Consider the following 21,494-nt stretch of genomic DNA (forward strand, 5'->3'; position numbering starts at 1 on the left):
GTTGACAGCCTTATATGAGGTGTTATTTTTTTTAAAGGTATGCCTTTTTAAATGTACCCCAAAAATCCACAGTTCCAAAACATTAAAATAAAGTTCCAAACACACACAAATAATACATTAGCACGTAATTTCCCCCATTTAATGAATAGAGGCTAAAGGATCATTAAGATATAGACCCTAGTTGTTAGGCTAGTCTTTCCCATACCAAACTAGAAACAGAAATACTTTTAAATTCATGCCTCAGAAAAATTACACATTTCAACATGTGTGTCCCAGACCTATTGTCCAGGTTGCTAGAAGAATGAAACCATAAATGTTCAATACAGAAATATAAAGAGCATATTATGTTTTTCTGCTGCCACATTCCATCCATAATCCTATCTCACTCTCAATAACACAAATGAATTTTACTAGCTGTATTTTAAGATCTTGAACGTTCATTCAAACACACAGAGTACCTATTATAGGCCAAGCTCTGGTCTTGCTGACTTATAAGATGGTAATAAATCTTCTGAAGAAAGGAGAAAAGAATGTTAGAATGGGGGGGGGGTGTGCTCTTTTATTTAGCAAGGTCTCCTGATAAAGTAAATTTGAACCAAGACCTGAGGATGTGAGGTGTGAGGGACTTTGTCATGTGAATACATAGGGGATGAGTATCAAGATGACTGAAGGGATAGTAAAGCCCGTGCCAAAGAGGTTACTGTAGATAAAAAAGGAAGGAAGGAAGGAAGGAAGGAAGGAAGGAAGGAAGGAAGGAAGGAAGGAAGGAAGGAAGGAAGGGAGGGAGGGAAAGAGAAAGAAAGGAAGGAAGGAAAAGAAAAAGGAAGGGAGGAAGGGAGGGAGGAAGGAAGGAAGGAAAGGGAGGAAAGAAAGGAAGGGAGGGAGGAAAAAGTAAACAAGAAGAAAGTAATATCAGACGAGGACAGAAAGGTAGCTGAGGGCCATATCAAATAGGCCATTAAGAATGACAACTTTTAGGTGACATGGAAAGTAAAAGGTTTCTGAGCAGAGTGGTGATATGATCTAATTTACATTGGAAATAGTCTGTTTGCTGAATGAAGAACATTGTAGGGGGACAGAGCAAAAGAAGAAACAAGGAGACAAATCAAGAGACTATTTCCTTAATCCAGATGATAAAATGAGTATGCCTTGGACCAGGGTAGTAGCAGTGGAAGTTGTGAGAAGTGGTTAACTCTAGAGATATTAAAAAGGAAGAGGTGACAGGCTTTATTTCTAGATTAGAATGATGTGTTCAAGAGAAGGGTAAAGAGAAGTTGATGACCTTACTTCCCACTTCACTCAGAATTTAAAGAACTTCCAAATATTTTAACTTTCTGTCTACATCTATATCTATAGCCCTTTCTTAGGTTACTGTGGATAAACTGTTCCTGTTTAAGTCAAGGAGAATTTTGGCCTAAGCAACTGGAATAATGGAGGTGCTGCCATTTACTAAAATTTACTAAATTGGGAAACCCTTATAAGGACAGGGAATGAATTATGTAGTAGACATTCAAGGGAAAATGTCAAGTAGGCAATTAAATATACGAGCCTGAAATTCAAATTAAAATATGAAAGAAGAAAGAGAGAGAGAGAGGAAAGAAAGAAAGAAAGAAAGAAAGAAAGAAAGAAAGAAAGAAAGAGAGAGAGAGAGAGAAAGAAAGAAAGAAAGAAAGAAAGAAAGAAAGAAAGAAAGAAAGAAAGAGAAAGAAAGAGAAAGGAGGAAAGAAGGAAAGAAAAAGGGAGGGTAGGAGGGAAGGAACGGAGGGAGGGAGGGAGGGAGGGAGGGAAAGGTAGGGAAGGGAAAGTTATCAGCATACAGGTGGTATTTAAAGCCCTGAGAATGGGATAGACCAGTGATGGGTACTAAGGAGGGCACGTATTGCATGGTGCACTGGGTGTTATACGCAACTAATCAATCATTGAACTTTACATCAGAAACTGGGGATGTACTGTATGGTGACTAACATAATATAATAAAAAATCATTAAAAAAATAAAAAATAAAAAAATAAAGCCCTGAGAATAGAGATCACCCGAGGGAGTGTAAATAAGAGGTTCAAGGACAGATCTTTCGGAGACTCCAAAGTATAGAGTTTGAGAAGATGAGGAGGGGAGTGAAGTTAGAGGAAAACGAAGAATAGTAACCTGGAATCCACTAAGATATAATCTCATTACTCTGGGATTATAAATTAATAACTATAAAAAAAATAATAAGACATTCAATACCAGCTGTAATGGGTATTAATCACACTTCATTCTTCCTGACTCTGTCTCCTCCCTTGGCATCCATGACACTGCACATCCTGGGTCTCCTGCCTCACCCATCATTCCTTTTGCAGTTCTCTTCCCAACCACTCTTCTTCCTGCCACCACCTAAAAGAGTTTTCTCATGCACCACATTCTCTACATAAACTATTCTCTTCAAGAATGCCATCTACTCTCCTGGCTTTACTTACATCAATTCCACACATAAAAATGCCAGTATATGATTTATATTATAACTTTATATGACTTATGAACTTTTTTATATGATATTTTCCTTTGGGGAAAAAAGTTTGGAAAAAATTTTCCAATCTATTGGGAAAATTCTGGCTAGTCAAATTTGTATAAAAACTTTCTAGTGGAAGATTTTCTTTTATGCATTTAGTTTGAAATCTTTTTAAAAAGACAGTTGCATAACAGGAAACAAACAGGGTTGCTGGAGGGGAGTGGGTGGAGGGATGGGGTAACTGGGTGATGGACATTAAGGAGGGCATGTGATGTAATGAGCACTGGGTATTATATAAGACTTATGAATCACAGGCCTGTACCTCTGAAATCAATAATACATTATATGTTAGTTAATTGAATTTAAATTTAAAAATGTTTTTAAAAAAAGATAAAAACAGAGAGGGAGGTGAACCATAGAGACTCTTAACCCTAGGAAACAAACTGAGGGTTGCTGGAGGGGAGGTGGGTGGGGGATAGGGTAACTGGGGTCTCGGGCATTAAGGAGGGTACATGATGTAATGAGCACTGGGTGTCATATGCAACTGATGAAATCACTAAATTGTCCCCCTGAAACTAATAATACAATATACGTTAACTAAATTGAATTTAAATAATTTTTTTAAAAATAAAAAAAGATCGTTAAATGGATTTTTTTACTATTATTTCCTTGATTCTTCAAAAGTTGTAATAAAACAAAATTTTTCATACCAGATCTTATTAAGAATTCTTATTTTTCTATATATTTTGGAGACTTAAAGAAATAGAAAAGAATATATTACCTGGTTGGCACAAAATCTTGTAGCCAAAAATAGGATATCAGTGTTGATAATATTATGGATAAAGAGGTTGCAAATCCTTTTAAAATATTATCTGCATATTTAATAACAGCAGCTATTACAAGGCCTCCAAGTGCCTGCAAAAGTTTTAAAAGATTATTTTAAACATATATAAAACTGCTTCTCAAAACAATCTCATTACTCAATGAAGCTTTAAGCTTTTGTCCTATAAATTTAATCCCTTTATAATAAGTGATTTTTATTAAACATATCCTATAACCAATAGACTTCCAGGTTTTGTTCAACAGACCTCTTATTTCAAAAGTTACCTACTGAAGTAACTACAAGCGTAACCTGCAATTTGTTATAATATAGTTTGACTATACTGTGACTAAAACAACTACCCTCAACCAATTTAGTAATTAAACATCACTTGTTCAGACAAATGTGGAAAGACTGGTCACTCAGATCAGTGAAATGTTTTTACTTTTGAAGAAAAATAAAGTGTAACTTGAAATTTATTTTACTTGGCTTTCTTCCTCCAGCTTCTCACCAATCTACTTTTTATTGCTGTCAGATTACTCTTCCTAAAAAAACTGTAGAAAGAACTTTCTACCAAATCCCTCTCAGATTCCAAATTGTGACTACTTAAATAATGAGGTTTTACCATACTACATAGTTTTGTTTTCTGCCACACTCTACTTATAAATCCTAAATCTGGATTACCCATGTTAACAACTTTCACTGTACCTCTTCACATGACAAAAGATTATTATTAGTGAAAGTCACAAACTATGCCAACTGAGTTCACTACAATTGATGTTCTATTACCTCCTGGCACCCTCATATCAACCATACCAAACCTTCTTTATCTTACTCAAGTCTTACAGAAGAGGGCTTCCCTCTGCTAGGATAAAAGCCATCATACAAACCCTCTTGACTACCCCATCTCGACTTCAAATTTCCTCTGAATTTCCACTTATCCTTGTCTCTTTTCTCCTATTTTAAAAATAGAAGTATTCTTTCTGCTTTCAAAACACAACTATCCTTTGCTATCTTCACCCAACTTCTGTAAGAGACCTTGCTTCTTACAGCTTCAAATACCTCTAAAGAAAGGCTTTGTGAGGACAGTGACTTGTATCTTCACTTTTATATCCTCCAGAGTAATCAAGTGTATTTTTGATGATGAAATTATTCAACCCTTTAACAATTTCAAATTACAAACTTAGATAATTTGACAGGAATATTTTAATATGTAACTACAATATATGGCAATTAACTGTTACAGATTTAAATATCTAGATCTGCTTTTGAGCCTTAATGGGCTGATCACAGACTTCCTATACAACAAGAATTGTAAAAAAATCAAAAGTTATATTTGCTTTCAGCTTCAACTCTCTTATTCTTACACTTGATTTTAATTATGTCAAATTTAAATGCCATAAAGTTCATTTATGACCTTTTCAAAGTAAGTTTTCATTATGGCATTAAGACCAGTTCTATTTTAACTTCCCTGAATAAACTAGATATAATGAGAACACCAACAGGAGGACTCTTTTTCCCTCACCTCATACATGAGGAGCTACTGTGATTATCTACATTAAAATAAAGTTTATCAGCATTAAATATAAGACTTTAAATGTTTTACCTGAAGAATAACAACTATCCAAGTCAGTCGGTTATATCCCTGAAAAAATCCATTCTTTGACACCAATTCTCCATCATAAATGTATACACCCATTAATCCAAATATACTCCCAAAGAAACCTAAAAAAAAAAAAAATAATAAAGTTTATGTCATGTGTCATTTAGTTTGTCTGGAGAAATACTTTTCCATTGACTTTCCAAATAATTTTATATTTAGCTTTTCATTTTGATAAAATTTGACTACTTAAAAAATCTTGGGGGCACCTGGGTGGCTCAGCTCAGTTAAGCTTCTGCTTCAGCTCCAGTCATAATCCTGGGGTCCTGGGGACGTGGGATAAGCCCCAGTTTGGGCTCCCTGATCAGCATGGAGTCTGCTTCTCCCTCTTTCTCTGGCCTTCCCCCCTGCTTTCCCTCTCTCAAATAAGTAAACAAATTTTTTAAAAAAATAAGTAACTAAAATTTAAACAAAAATCTTTTACTTGGATATTTATGTAAATCTAACAAAATTATACTTAATGTACTATATTACAACTATAAGACAAGGACAGGAGAATGTAGAAAAGAGCAGAGATTACCAACTTTGGAACACTAAAAAATACAATGCTTCAGGCACCAGGGTGGCTTAGTCAATTAACCAGCCAACTTTTGGTTTCAGCTCAGGTCATGATTTTGTGGTTGTGAGATCAAGCCCCTCAATGGGCTCTACACTCAGTGTGGAGTTTGCTTCAGATTCTCTCCCTCTCCCTTCCCCTTTCCCTCCCCCCTGCTCTCATGCTCTCTCTCTCTAATAAATAAATAAATAAATAAATAAATAAATAAATAAATAAATAAATAAAAACTTTTAAAATATATATAATGCTTACATTACATGACTACATGGCTGTCCCATTCAAATATTTGAAAAATGGTCACTTTTGGCATATTCATTGTCTCGTACCTTCCTATTGCTAGCTCTGAATTTTCATATATTCATATTTATATAGGCAGATATAAAAGCTTAGGTATGTGGCACTGCATTTTTCCTTATTAAGAAGTTTTGAAAGTACAATAAGTAGTATCCAAAAATTCAAAGCTAAGAAATAGTCACACAACATTAGAAACTGTCATTACTATAGTCTCACTGTAAAGGAAAGCCAGTTCAGTGAGAAGAGAAACTATGTCTTATTCACTCCTGCGCTCCTTAGTTGTACCACAGAGTTTGTCACATAACTACTAGATCTAAGAGATTTCTAGGAGCAATCCTAAACTATAAAGAAATGAATGCCTGCAGGGACCACCTGTTAAGAGTAGTGTCTGGTAATATTTGTAGTCAAAAAGTGAAGGGTGAAGCAATTTTTTTATAAAGCCGTAACTACTTGAAGATTCCATGATGGAAAGGAACTGAAAGGGATATGAAATGTTCTTTTAATTTTATTTATGCCAACGCAATCATTTTTAAAATTTTTTCCTTAATTTTATTTATTTATTTGAGAGAGAGAGTGAGAAAACAAGTGGGGCAATGGGCAGAGGCAGAAGCAGGCCCCCTGCCAAGCAGGAAGCCCGATGTGGGACTCGATCCTGGAACTCCAGGATCACGACCTGAGCTGAAAGCAGACACTTAACCAACTGAGCCACCCAGGCATCCTGCCAACTCAATCATTTTTAATTAAATTTTTTATTTTAATTCTAGTACAGTTAATATACAGTGTTATATCAGTTTCAGGTGTATATCAATCATTTTAAGATGTCTAATTTTGAACATGAAAATATTACAAACTTACAAAACTGGAAAAATAAAAAATACAAAAAGAAACACTTATGATGGTATTAGTTTTCTATGTTTTAATTATAAAAAATAACACTTGAGGGGCACCAGGGTGGCTCAGTTGGTTAAGCAGCTGACTCTTTGTTTTGGCTCAGGTCATGATCTCAGGGTCATGAGATCAAGCCCTGCATCAGGCTCTGTGCTCTGTGAACTCTGTGCTCTGGGTGGAATCTACTTGAGGGTCTCTCTCCCTCACCCTCTGCTCCTCCCACCCACGTGCTAAATAAATAAATAAATAAATCTATCTTTTTAAAAATAAATAAAAATAACACTTGATAATGACAAAACAAGGTATATAGTACAGAGGTTACATAAATGTCAGTATGTACAGATCTATTGCATTCTATCAGTTGTGTAATATTTCATTGTATGGATAATAATAATAATCTGAAATACATACATAACATCATGTACCACAAGTTGTTCCAAGTGCTTTGTATGTTAACTCACAACAATCCTATTAGGTAGATACTCTTATGCCCATTTTATAGATGAAGAAACTGATACACTGAGAAGTTAAATAAACGTGTCTGAGCTCACACTGCTGGTAAGTGATGGACTCTGGATATGAATCCAGGCAGTGTGGCTCTGGACTCTATGATCTTAACCACTGCACTTAATCATATTGATAATTTATTTGAGCAATCTTCTACATGTTATCTATTTTTTACAATTATAACCAATGCTAAAATAAATAACCTTGAGCATCTATCCTTGTGCTCTTGTGTAAGTATATCTGTAGAATAAATTTTTATCCAGAAGTGGAATTTTTGCATCAAAGCATTTATTTAAAATTTTGTTAAACATTCCCAATTTGAGATCCAATAGGTTATATCAATCTACAGTCCTGGCAATCATAGGTAATAAGAGTTTCTGTTTCTCCACTCTCTGGCTAACGTTGGATCTTATCAATTTGCTAATCTTTGACAGTTTGATACTTGAAAAATGCTATCAAAATGTTTTAATTTCAGGGCACCTGGGTGGCTCAGTTGGTTAAGCGTTTGACTTTGGCTCGGGTCCTGGGATAGAATCAGCTCCATGCTCAGTGGGGGGAATCTGCTTCTCCCCCTCCTTCTTCCTCTGCCCTTCCCCCTACTAGTGCATGCATGTGGGTATGCACACTCTCACTCTCTCTCTCAAATAATTGAAGTTTTTAATAAACATTTTAATTTCTGTTTTTGTAATCTCAAATTATCTACAACTTATTTATATATCCTATTCAAAACTCTGAGTTAGCTTACCATTCACTAGATTGTTATGAGGTCAAGTTAAAGAATAAGAAACCCATGACGTACCACAGAATCATGAATTCTGGCTTTTTGTTTGTATCTTAGAACTCAAGAAAATTTGGGGCAATCACACAATCTTTTAATATTTTTCTTTCCTGGAATTTGCATATTTATATAAATAGCTGATGTTAGTGCTTACTATGTAAGGTACTTTATTCTAAACACTCTACAAGTATTAACTCATTTAGTCATAGCAACATGTGGAGTTAGTACTATAATTAAGCTATATAGTTAGTTATAGCATATAGTTACTATATAGATACACTATAGTTAGTTATAGTATAAGTTACTATAATTATCAATGAGGAAAGTGAAGCAGAGGAAGATTAAGTAACAACCCTAAGGCCACACAGGTGGTTAAGTGATGAAATCAGGATTTGAGTTGGTCTGACCACAAAATCAAGTGTTCTTATCCACTATCTACAGATACACTGTTTCTGAAATGGTGAATTAAATTGGTTGGTGCTTTTCAAACCTCTGTACTTTCCTTCTAGACAAATGAACAAAAAGAAGCTAATTTAATCTTTAAAAGTATTTACGTCAAATATTCTTTTAAAAAACCCAACTTGCTATATTTCTGCAAATTTTGCACAGAAACTGAAATAAATCCTGTGATAAAAATGAAGGTTTAGTTTGTCTGTTATCACATTATTTGAAAACGGCTAGAAAGACGGACTAATTAAATTTGGAAGGTTTGTTTGGGATGGTTTCACTTAAAATATAGGCCATAAGGAGTACGGATATTCACTGTGGAGGGCTGGACTGCTACCAAGGGAGTCATGATATTACCTGTTAAGTTGATGTAGGCAGAAAAAAAATGTTTCCAAAGATGAGCTCCAAAACCACAAGGACAGAGGCTTAAGATAGAATGGTTGATTTGCAACTGAGCTATCTCTCACATGTAACATTTCCCAGAATGAATATATACCAGGACTACTAAATGCTAGAATCTTTGTATAAGGATTTAAAGGTTATAATACTGTATATAAATAGTTTAAATATTTGTTCAGGGGTGCCTGGGTGGCTCACTCAGTTGGGCATCTGCCTTCAGCTCAGGTCATGATCCCAGGGTCCTGGGATTGAGCCCTGGGGAATCTGATTCTCCCTCTCCCTTTGCCCCTCCCCCACCACTCATAGTCTCTTGCTTGCTCACTCTGCTCTCTTTCTCTCAAATAAATAAATAATCTTAAAAAAATATTTGTTTAAAGGCAATCCTTCAATATGTGAGGTGTGTTTTGTTTTAAACTATTTACTTTCAGTTACAAAAATGACGCAGTATTTAAAAGCTAAAACATAACATTTTGAAATAAAAAGAGGTATTAAGATTTTAAAACAAAGATGAAAATTTCATCATTTCAGGCTTTCTCCATTTAAGTATCTTTTTTTTTCTTTTTCAGCTTCACTGAGGTAAAATTGACAAGTAAAACTGTGAGATATTTAAAGAGTACATCGTGGGTATTTGATATAGACCATGGTGATAACAGTTAATAACATGTATTATATAACTGAAATTTGCCAAGTATTTTAATCTCCTTTTTTAGTAGGAAAATATGTCATCTGTAACATCTTCCCTAAGAATTGTAGCAACCAAGATTAAAGTTCCTAAGTCTCCAAATAGTGAGGACTGAAACATGCTGCATACACCCTTATGTCACAGACCTAAAATTCCATTTCCAGAATAAAAGGCATTCGTTTAAAATACAATGTTTTAAAAAGCAAAAACCTCACCAGATATTTGTATCAATGGCAGATTTTATGGGAGGCTTATTTATTTAAAGATATATAGTAATTTTTAAACCTAACAATATAATCATTAAAAAATATATATTAGAAAGCATTTAAAACTTACCAAGCTGAATATTTCTTATCCACACTGATTGTTTGGTTTCTTTTAAGATTTTCTCAAAGTAAACCCCAGCAAAGCCACTTGAAAAACATGCTGTGAGAACTGCCATGAGGCCTACAAACTGAGAACCAGCTGAAAGTTGCTTAGAATCAAGCTCTTGAGAATCTGAGGGCCACTGAACAAAAAGAAAAACAAAACTATAGTTTAGTCCTTATGATATTTTACAAAGTGCATATTTAGAGCTCACTCTCAGACCTTAAGATAAAAATGCAACCAATACCATTCTTGGGGATTTGCAGAGGAGAGCTTTTGAAAGAAAACCTTAGAATCATTTTATTTTTTTCCCATTGTGATATTACTGTTACAACTTACAATTTCAAAAAAATTCCCTAAAAAAGAGAAAGAGAATGAGTAAATGCACAGATGCACAAAACAGCTTCTATAAGTTGTAGAAATTCGGAGTGTGAACTGTTGGAGCAGCAAAAGTTAGTGTGGAGCTGTTTGTAATTATGGAAGCTCCATACAGTATCATGTTAACACACCGTGGGCTTTAGCCTCTAGATCAGTGTTCCTGAAACTATCATCTTCATGGTTTTTGTCAAATCTGTGTTCCACCTGAACTATTTATTACTCGATATTTTAATTTAAAACCTCACTTTTTAAAATGTAATACCTACTTTACCTTATCCTTAGTAATATCTATGAAAATATGGGTTTGAAATGACACATTTTTGTAATACTCATTTAAAAATAATTATTAGAAATATTTACTCAAGGGGCACCTAGCTGGCTCAGTTGGTAGAGCATGCAACTCTAGTTCTCGGGGTTTTGTAACTTTGAGCCCCACAATGGGTATAGACATGACTTAAAAATAAAATCTTTAAAAAATGCTTGCATTGTTTAAAAATAAAATATTTATTCAAGATAGACACACCACACTCTGGATGGCAGGAAACTGAAATGATTGGATTTGTTTTTAGATAAACCATACTGGGAATGCCTGGGTGGCTCAGTCAGTTAAGCATCTGCTTTTGGCTCAGGTCATGACCCCAGAGTCCTCAGATTGAGCCCTGCGTCAGGCTCCCTGCTTAGTGGGGAGTCTGCTTCTGCCTCTGCCTGCCACTCCCCTGCTTGTGCGCACTCTCTCTGACAAATAAATAAAATCATAGATAAACCATAGTGGTGACTACATGGAGCTTGAGTTTTCAGGGACAGGTAAGACTGCAGTAAAAAAAAAAAAAAAAAATCAGGAGGTAATCATGTGAGAAACAAAGAAGACATGAACTGGGGAAGTGATATAAAAGACAGATAAGGACAGAATCAAGAAGTATTAGAAAGCAGAATCAGGGGTCACCTGGGTGGCTCAGTTGGTGAAGTGTCTGCCTTCAGCTCAGGTCATGGTCCCTGGGCCCTGGGATCAGGTCCTCCTAGGGCCCCCTGTTCAACAGGGAGCCTGCTTCTCCCTTTGCCCCTCCCCCCTGATCGTGTGCACTCTCTGTCCCTCTCAAATAAATAAATAAAATCTTAGGAAAAAAAAAGAAAGCAGAATCAGCAAGGTCTTAGTGACTGATTAGATGTACAAGCATCAGGAAGAGTCTAGGCCAACTCCCAGGAAGAGTGAATAATGACGGAAGAAATAGAAACAAGAATAGGTTTGGTAGAAGAAAAGATAAAGTTATGTTTTGGATATGCTCAGTTTATAAGGTGTATTGAATAACCAAGCTAAGATATCCAACAGGTTTTTAGATATACAAATCTGAAATTACAGGTAATGACATAGACTAAGGAACCATGAACATTTAAGTGTTAATAAAAACCTACAGAATGGATGATGGATCCAAAAATAAAGATATAATTTAAGGGAAAGAACAAGCCTACCAGCAACCCCAATATCAAGTATCAAGGATCAAGGAAGAGGACCCCAGGAAGGAACCCAACAAGGAATCATTAGAAAGATGAGAAGAACCAGGAAAGAATAGTATCAGGGAAGCTGAGAGACAATAAGAAACTCAAATGCTCAGACATCCAGTAAAAATCAGATTTGTTTTATATGCAGTATCTTATTTCCCTAATTAGATTTATTTCTTTATGTCAGATAATTTGATTTTTATTTATTTTAATTTAAAATTTTTCTTTCACTCATTCATTCATTCATTTCCTTGTTTAAATTCCAATACAGTTAACTACATTAGTTTCAAGTATACAGTTTAGTAATTTAATAATTCCATATATTACTAAGGGCTCAAGGTAAGTGTACTCTTAATTCCCTTCACCTATTTCCCCCATCTCCCCACCTGCCTCCTCTCTGGTAACCATCAATTTGTTCTGTATAGTTAAGTCTTTTTTTTCTTCGTTCATTTTGTTTCTTAAATGCCACATATGAGTGAAATCATATATATATATATATATATATATATATATATATATATATATATATATATATATATATATAGTAGAATATTACTCAAGCATAAAAAAGAATGAAACCTTGCCATTTGTAACAAGATAGATGGATGTAGAGTATAAGGCTAAGTGAAATCAGTCAGAGTTTTATTTATTTATCAGCTGCAGCCCCAGTGTAATATTGCTCAAAGGAAGCCTTCAAAAAAATATGTCAGTTGTGAGAATAAGCATTTATTTGCTTCAACAATTAACAGAACCATATTCTCCATGCACAGTAAATAAGGTTTTGAAACTGTGATAAAAATGAAAGGTATACTTATCTTGAATAGTTACCTGTACAAAAGCAACTCCTGTCATCAAAATTACTAGGGACAGCCACTGGTACACACCTAATTTTTTACTAAGCATAGACACAGAAAATAATGCTGTTGTAAGAATTTTCAACTGATATGTGACCTGAAAAAGAAAACAGCTAATATTATTGTCTGTTTTTTTGTTTTTTAAAAGAACTACTAGAAATATATTTTAAGTACCTGATAAGTAGCTGCATCCAGATTTGACAGTGCCACATAGAGTAAATTATTCTGAAGAGTATATATCCCTGATGGAATAGCAAGTTTAAGTGTTTCCATAGGTTTATTGAGTATTTCATCATGTAGTATTCGATTCAGTGCTCTTAGGCTACATTCTAGTAAAAACATGAAATGGGTAAAATCATTAAGTAACTCTGAATAAGTTATATAACCTCTCTCAAGGCCTGTTTTCTCACCTATAAAAAAAACAGAAACAGTCCTACATGTTAAGATACCTTTAGGTCTAAAGGATACCTTTAATGATACTAATTTTTCTAAGTTAAATATTCTAATGTAGCATATTAAGAAGAGCATTATCCTTATATTCTTTCATTAGGGAACACAAGTAAATTGATTACACACACACACACACACACACACACAAACACGCACATATATTTATGATAACCAAAAGCTCAAAGTATTAATTTTTCAGCTGAGTATTCTTACTCTATAGTAGCAACATTATAAGAACTTGTATTTTGTGCATTTCATTTTATCATTAGCTCAACCTCAAAGGGATCTGTCTCATCCCCACAGGTCCAGGTCCAGGTCCAAAGCTGCTATAGCAGCTCAGTGATGACATCAGGGACCTAAGCTCTGTCCATATATACTGGCTTTTTACCTTCATGCTTCTCATCTATTATCTACATGATTATTGCAACAAACTCACCAAATGACTGCTGCACTTCTGTCTGGTTCTTGTTTTTAGACAACGAGAAAGAACAGGAGGACACAGTGACCTAACAGGCATTGCTCTCATAGACCAGGATTTTGATGCATAGCTACCCCTTGCAGGAAGGGAGCTGGGAGCTGGGCAATGTAGTCATTTCACAACAAAGGGAAAAAGGGGTTGGAAAGGGACTTTGAGGTAGCCAACCTACAGTATTAATCACAGAAAGTGTCCAAATAACGGTAAGACACACATAAGCCCAGGGCACCTGGCTGGCTCAGTTGGTGGAACACATGATTCTCCATCTCACGGTCCTGAGTTCAAGCACCACATTGGGCATGGAGCCTACTTAAAAAAAATTTTAAAAAGATACATAAACCCCCAAAGAAAGGAGAATCCTACTACTAAGGAATTCTAAGGAATCCTTCTAAGGAATCCTACTACTTTGCCAACACTTCATAGATGATTTTCTCTGCCAACATAAAACCTGAAGTTTCATTATGAAAACTTTTTAAAAATGAAAATATTGTTTAAAGATTAATATCTGATATTTATCCTTTCCTCATCCTAAAATAATAATAGTAAAATAAGATGTAATAAAAGTTACCAAAAGATTTTTTTCTTAGATTTAGGAGAAAAAATCTAAAATATTAGCTTATTTAAGCATTTTTAAAATTAGGGATGCCTGGGTGGCTCAGTTGGTTAAGTGTCTACCTTCAGCTCAGGTCATGATCCCAGGGTCCTGGAATCAAGTCCCGTATCAGGCTCCTTGCTCAACAGGAAACCTGCTTCTGCCTCTGCCTGCCGCTCCCCTTGCTTGTACTCTGACAAATAAATAAAATCTTTTTTAAAAATTTTAATTAAATTAAAATTTTAAATAATTAATGCTATCATATATTTTTCTCATCAGCAGCTTAGGGAAGGTCTTGTTCCATGTTCCTTCCAATTCCTGTTATTGTTAGACTTTTTATTTTCATCAGTCTGAAGGTAGTGAAATTGAGTCTGTGGCTTTAATTTGATTTCTCTGATTGCTAGTGAGGCTGATCTATATTTATATATTTTTATATGTTTATATAAACATGTTTTTATATATTTATTTATCTTTTTAAAATCTTATTTTTTTAAGATTTTATTTGAGAGAGAGCAAAAGAGAGAGAGAGAGAGAGAGAGAGCACCAGCAGGGGGAGGGGCAGAGAGATAGGAAGATGCAGGCTCCCCATTGAGCAGCGAGCCCTACCTGGGGCTGATCCCAAGGCCCCAGAATCATGACCTAAGCTGAAGGCAGACACTTAACCCACTGAGCCAACCACTTGCCCCATATTTATGTGAATTTTATTCTACCTTACTGGTGACTCAGTCTTCTTCCTTTTTTTAAACCACCAGATCTAGGACGCTGGATGACTCAGTCGGTTAAGCATCTGCCTTCGGCTCAAGTCATGATCCCAGGGTCCTGGGATTGAGCCCCACATTGGGCTCCCTGCTCAGTGAGGAGTCTGTTTCTCCCTCTCCCTCTACCCCACCCCACTGCTCATGCTTGCTCACTCCTGCTCTCTCTCAAATAAATAAATAAAAATCTTAAACCACCAGATCTAGACCGTTTTACAGGTGAAATTCTTTTTTATTTTTTAAGATTTATTTATTTTATTTCAGAGTGGGGGGGTAGGAGCAAAGGGAAAGGGAAAAGCAGACTCCACACTGAGAGCAGAGCCATATGCAGGGCTTGATCTCACAACCCATGAAATCACGACCTGAGCTGAAATCAAAAAATGGATGCTTAACCAACTGAGCCACCTCGGTGCCCCTGACTCAGTCTTCTTTTGCTGGTTCTTCTTCTCAATCTGACCTCTAAATGTTAGGAATGCTACAGAGCTAGTCTTTGGCCTTCTCTTCTCAGTATAAACTAAATTACTTCATCCAATCCTTGATTTTAAAGCAATATATAAGCTGACAAATCTTTGAGCTCCATATTCATATATCATACTATTTAACATTTCCATTTGAATGCCTTATGGGCATCTCAAATTTAACATGGTCCAAAGAGAAATCTTAATTTCCCCCTTAACTTATCTTCCATGTATCATTCATTACAGTACCTACTCACCCACTAATTTAACCTCAAACCTAGGAATTATTCCTCAGACTGAATTCCCCATTTCTGTGACCATCACACACCTAATCTACTAGCAAGTCCTGTCAGCTGTAACTTAAAAAGACATCTGTGTGAACCAAATCACTGCCATCTTGGACAAATCTGCTATGATGATCATTCTGTGATATGAAGCATTCTGGGGCATAGATTCCACCCCCTCCCAACACACACACATACATTCCTTCCTTTTGCTTAACCACATCCTTAAGTATACCCTTGGGATATAACATCCACGATCTGTCTTGGAGATATGACTAACCCACATCTTTTCTTAAACATTTTCCTCTTAGGGGCACCTGGGTGGTGCAGTCGGTTAAGCGTTCTGCCTTCGGCTCAGGTCATGATCTCGGGGTCCCGGGATCAAGCCCCGCATCGGGCTCCCTGCTCAGCAGGGTGTCTGCCTCTGCTGCTCCCCCTGCTTGTGCTCTCTCTCTCTCAAATAAATAAGTAAAATCTTTAAAAAAAAAAAAAAAATTTCCTCTTGGATCGTCCCTCAACATGTACTCTTCAGCCCCTAGGGGCTATAAAAGCAGGTCTTAAGGGAGGTGGTATTGCAGAGATCTACGCCTCTTGCAGCCATCCAAGACACCCTTGTCAAGCTGTATTTGTCAGCCTTCTCCTTTAGTCTCAGAGCTCCTTCAGCCTTTGGAAGTTGTTTTGCATATACCTCCCATTCACAGAACAACATCTCATACACATCATCTCTTCTCTAGCGATATAATTTAAGCCACTATCATCTTCTTGCCTGGACTAGTGCAATAGCTTCCAAACATGACTTCCTGAACCTATTCTTGAATCTCCTCTGCTGTCACTATGGTTACCGCATTGGTCTTTCCATGTGTAAAACGGGACATACTTTGAACATTTCAATTATTTCTTTTTGTTTTTATGGTGGAATTTGTAGCCTACAAAGCCGTCTTACATTGACTGTTTACTGAATGCCAATTCAGTTTTTCTTAGTTCCATTTTCCTCCCAGATCAATATGCTACAGCCACACTGGCCACCATGATAGTTTCAAAAGTATACCAAATTTACAAACAACTTAATTAAAAAATGGGCAGCAGGCTTGAACAGATATTTCTCTAAAGATACACAAATGGTCAATAAGCACATGGAAAGATGCTCAACATCATTAGTCATTAGGGAAAATCAAATCAAAACCACAATAAGATACCACACCTACCAGAATGGCTATACTTTTTTTTTTTTTTTAATGAAAAATAAGTATTGGCGAGGATGTGCTATAATTTTAAAAAACAAACAGAAAATAACAAGTGTTGGTGAGGATGTAGAGAAATTTGAACCCTTGGACAGTGCTGGGAATGTAAAATGGTGCAGTTGCTGTGGAAAAGCCTGCACCATTTTAAAAATGTTAAATGCAGAATTATCATGTGACGAAGCAGTTCCACTCCAAAGTATATACTCAAAAGATATGAAAGCAGGGACTTATACCTCTATTACAGTATTATTCAGTGTTCATTACAGCATTATTCACAATAACCAAAAGGTGGAAAAAATTCAAGTGCCCGTGAATACATTAATGACTAAAATGTTATAGATACACACACATATACAGCAATGAAGTATTATTTAGTCATAAAAAGGAATAAAGTTCTGATACATGTTACAATGTGGATAAGCCTTGAAAACATTAAGTTAAACAAGCCAGACATAGAAGGAGAAACACTGTATGGTTCTACTTAGATGGAATATATAGAAGAGGCCAATTCATAGAGACAGAAAGTAGATTAGAGGTTTCCAAGTGCTGAAGGTAAAGGAGAATGGGAGTTATTGCTTTATGGTTATAGAGTTTCTGTTTGGTGTGATGAAGTTTTAGAAATAGATAATGCCAATGGTTGCACAACACTGCGAATATAATTAATGCCAATGAATTATACTTAAAAATGGTTAAATTTATAAAATTTATGATATACATGTATGTGTAAAAATATATATTACTACAATTTCAAATAATAATGTAATAAACCCAAAAAACAGAGTTGTACACTTCAAAATCTGACTTGTATGGTACATGAATTACATTTCAATAAAACTGTTTTTAAAAAAACTATCAAATTAGTCACTGCTGGACTAATCAATGCAGCAAACAAAATAAAAAGCATTGACTTTATGACCTCACTAAATTTCTAAAAGTTACAGAATTATAGAATTTACTCTTATTCTCAATTATAAATGCAAGAAACTACATTTCATAGTTCTAGCATTAACCAGAAGACATGAATCATGATGTAGATCAGAATAAAATACGTTTGTTACTAGACTAAAACTGTCCTAAGAAAATGAAAACTATAGGGGGCACCTGGGTGGCTCAGCCGGTTAAACAGCTGCCTTTGGCTCAGGTCATGATTTCAGGGTCCTGGCATGAAGACCCACATTGGGCTCCCTGCTCAGCGGGGAGTCCACTTCTTCCTCTCCCTCTGCCCATCCCCCCCTCCCGACCCCTGCTTGTGCTTACGCACTCACACTCTCTCTCTAATAAATAAAATCTTCAAAAAAAAAAAAAGAAAATGAAAAATATTGAAATGTTCTTAATACTACGACATTAGATAACAAGGCAACAGTGTCCAAATGTGTAGTTACAATATATATTTATGTATATAACCTATGTAAATAACACCAAAACAATTGAATAAATTGCAACGACTTAAAAACAGAAAACTGAAAAACTTACTGCTGTCTTTGTAGACTAATAAAATGCAGGCCATTATTTTCAAAAGTTCAGCAACAACCACTGCTGTAGAAGATAGATAACGAGGTCCCTCCTCTTTTAAAGTCCTAGAATAACGCATTGTTAGAACCAAACTGGTAGTCTGAAAGACTAAAATTCCCAAGGAAAGGTATTTTAGGTTGGCAGACATTGTTTTATCTTCATTTGCCTGAAAGACAAAACAAGCAGGGCAAATAAACAAAATTAGAAAATACAGAAACATATATTAGAAAATACAGAAACATATATTAAAAATCACTATGAGACTTCTCATTTCAAACAAAATAGAGTTAAGTGCATTCCACCCTTTTCTTCCTGCTAATCACAACTATAAACCCTGGACCAAAGGAAAAAAGTTAACTACTATAAGACTCTGAAAGGTGAGGAAAATAAGACAAACTAGCTAGATACCCCAGATCCTAAGTGATAACCCAACAGTGAATTCCCTGGAGACTTTTTTTGCCACCTATGTATCTCACCCTGGCTGCCATAACGATTCACAACCTGGAACCACAACAGGTGGAGAACAACAACAAACAGAAGCCCTAAGAAAAACCCATTGTCTCCAACCAAAGGAATAGGAAGATAACAGCTCTGCAGGACAGAGCCCTACTAATTGGATGCTACGTAATGTGTGGAACAGAGACTTGCTGACCATCCCTACCCTGCACTAATGAGGGCAGAGACGGTACGGTGGCCCTCTTCCCTCCCACCGGAGGCTACAGCTACAAAGACGATTACGGCTGAGCCCTATGAACCACCCCTGACCTAAACAAGGTGAATGTCAGCAAAGAGGCAGCACTCTTCTTCCCTCTCTGGTGACTGCCTACTAGTAAAGAAGATTTAAGTAGGAACCAAGGTCTCATAATACCCAAAATGTCCTTAATACAATCCAAAAGGAGTATATTCCTCATACCAAAAAACAAAACAAACAAACAAACAAACAACAACAAAAACCAGGAAAAAATCTCAACTAGGATAAGTAAGAACCACAACACAGAGTTGACACAGATGTTGGAATTACCAGACAAGAATTTTAATTTTTTGTTGTTGTTGTTCTTGTTGTTTTTTAGAGGGAGAGGTGAGGAGGAGTAGAGGGATAGGGAGAGAGAGACTCTTAAGCAGTTTCCATGCCCAGTGTAGGGCTCGATCTCACAACCCTGAGATCCTGACCTGAACTGAAATCAAGAGTTGGACGCTTAACCCACAGAGCCACCCAGGCACCTCACTGACCTCCAGACAAGAATTTTTTTTTTAAAGATTTTATTTATTTAAGAGAGAGAGAAAGAGAGCACAAGCAGAGGGGAGGGGTAGAGGCAGAAGCAGACTCCCCACTAAGCAGGGAGCCCAATGTGGGGCTCAATCCTAGGACCCCAAGATCATGACCTGAGCCAAAGGCAGATGCTTAACCGACTGAGCCACCCAGGTGCCCCAGACAAGTTTTTAAAAGCTACTGTAACAATGCATGAACAACAAGCAATTATAAACACTCTCGAAATAATTTTAGATTCACATAGAATAAAAAGTAGTACAAGAGTTCTTGTGTACTCTTCACCCAGCTTTCCCCAAAGATGAGTTGCAAAGTTCCTATATTTTCCCTTAAGTAATTCAGAATCGACTCTAAGAAGCTCATTTTAAATATGAAGATACAAATAGGCTAAAAAGTAAAAGAATGGAAAAAGATATGCCATGAGAACTATGAGAAAGCTCGAGAGGCCAAATTAGTGTCTGGAAAAATAAATTATATAAGAATTATTTCTAGAACTAAAGAAGGACATTTCATAATAATAAAAGAGTCAATACATCAGTAAGATATAACCATTATAGATGAATATGTGCCTAATAACATAGCTTCAAAATACATGAAGCAAAAAATAACAGAATTAAAAGGAAAAAGCAAGTAAATCCATAAGTCATAATGTGAGATTTTAGCCTACTTTCCTCAGTAATTAATAGAATACACACACATGCATACCAAAAACCCCCAGTATGAATACAGAACATCTGAACAACACTATCAACCACTGTAACTGTCAAAAACATAGAGATGCTCCACTAAGAGCTTCTTTCAAGTCCTTCCTCAGTCCACACTCAGTGGGGCATCTGCTTGAGATTCTCTCTCCACCTCCTTCTGAGATTCTCTCTCCATCTCCTTCTGCCCCTCCCCCATTCTCTTGCGCTCTCTCTCTCAAATAAACTAAAACATATTTATTTATTTATTTATTTATTTGAGAGAGAGAGAGAGCAGGGGGAGGGACAGAAGGAGATGGAGAGGGAGAGCAGCAGACTCTGGGCTTGACCTTACTACCCTGAGATCCTGACCTGAGCTGAAACCAAGAGTTGGAGGCTTAAAGGACTAAGCCACCCAGATGGGGCATGCAAAGATTTCTTAGATAGGACAGAAAAAGCTCAAACCATAAAAGAAAAAATATGGATAAACTGGATATCATCAAAATTTAAATTAAACTGTTTTTCCAGAGATACTGTAAAAATAATAAAAGGCAAACCACATCATGGGAGAAAATATTCTCAATATGTATATCTGACAATGGCTTTGTAACCAGGTTATATAGAGAACTCTTACAACACAATAAATATAAAAGACAACCCATGAGTAAAAGATCTGAATAGACATTTCACCAAAAAGACAAACAAATGGCTAATAGGCACATGAAGAGATGTTCAACATCATAGTCATTAGAGAAATACAAATTAAAATCACAATGACATACCATTATATACCTATTAGAATGGCTAAAATTGTAAAAATTGATGCCACCAACGGATGGAGAGGATTTTGAGCAAATAGAGCTCTTAACATTGCTAGTGGGAATATTAAGTGATAAAATCACTTTGAGTAACAGTTTGGTAGTTTATCTTAAAAAACAGCAATAATCTTTTCATATAACCTAGAAATTCTACTCTTAGGTGTATACCCAAGAGATTTGAAAGCATTTATCCATAATGACTATATATGACTATTCATGGGAGTTTTATTTGTAACAGGCAGAAACTGGAAATAAACCAAATGCCCATTAACAGGTAAATTACTAAACATACTGTGGTACATCCTTATGATGGAATACTATTTAGCAATAAAACAAAATGAAATGAAAT

At 35.8% G+C, this 21,494-nt stretch overlaps 1 protein-coding gene across 2 annotated transcripts in view; it reads right to left on the minus strand.

Moving 5' to 3' along the window:
- SLC35A3 (solute carrier family 35 member A3) overlaps positions 1–21,494 on the minus strand; it is a 48,047-nt gene that overhangs the window by 6,238 nt on the left and 20,315 nt on the right. For both annotated transcript variants that reach the window (XM_026497544.4, XM_026497545.4), the window contains exons 2-7: positions 18,342–18,546; positions 12,788–12,942; positions 12,588–12,710; positions 9,855–10,026; positions 4,914–5,032; positions 3,269–3,402 (exon numbers count right to left, since the gene is read on the minus strand). In XM_026497544.4, the coding sequence (XP_026353329.1) occupies positions 3,269–3,402; positions 4,914–5,032; positions 9,855–10,026; positions 12,588–12,710; positions 12,788–12,942; positions 18,342–18,546 (908 nt within the window). The remainder of the gene's footprint in view (positions 1–3,268; positions 3,403–4,913; positions 5,033–9,854; positions 10,027–12,587; positions 12,711–12,787; positions 12,943–18,341; positions 18,547–21,494) is intronic.

The sequence above is a fragment of the Ursus arctos genome, unplaced genomic scaffold (genome assembly GCF_023065955.2).
Source record: "Ursus arctos isolate Adak ecotype North America unplaced genomic scaffold, UrsArc2.0 scaffold_12, whole genome shotgun sequence".
NCBI classification, from domain to species: Eukaryota; Metazoa; Chordata; class Mammalia; order Carnivora; family Ursidae; genus Ursus; species Ursus arctos.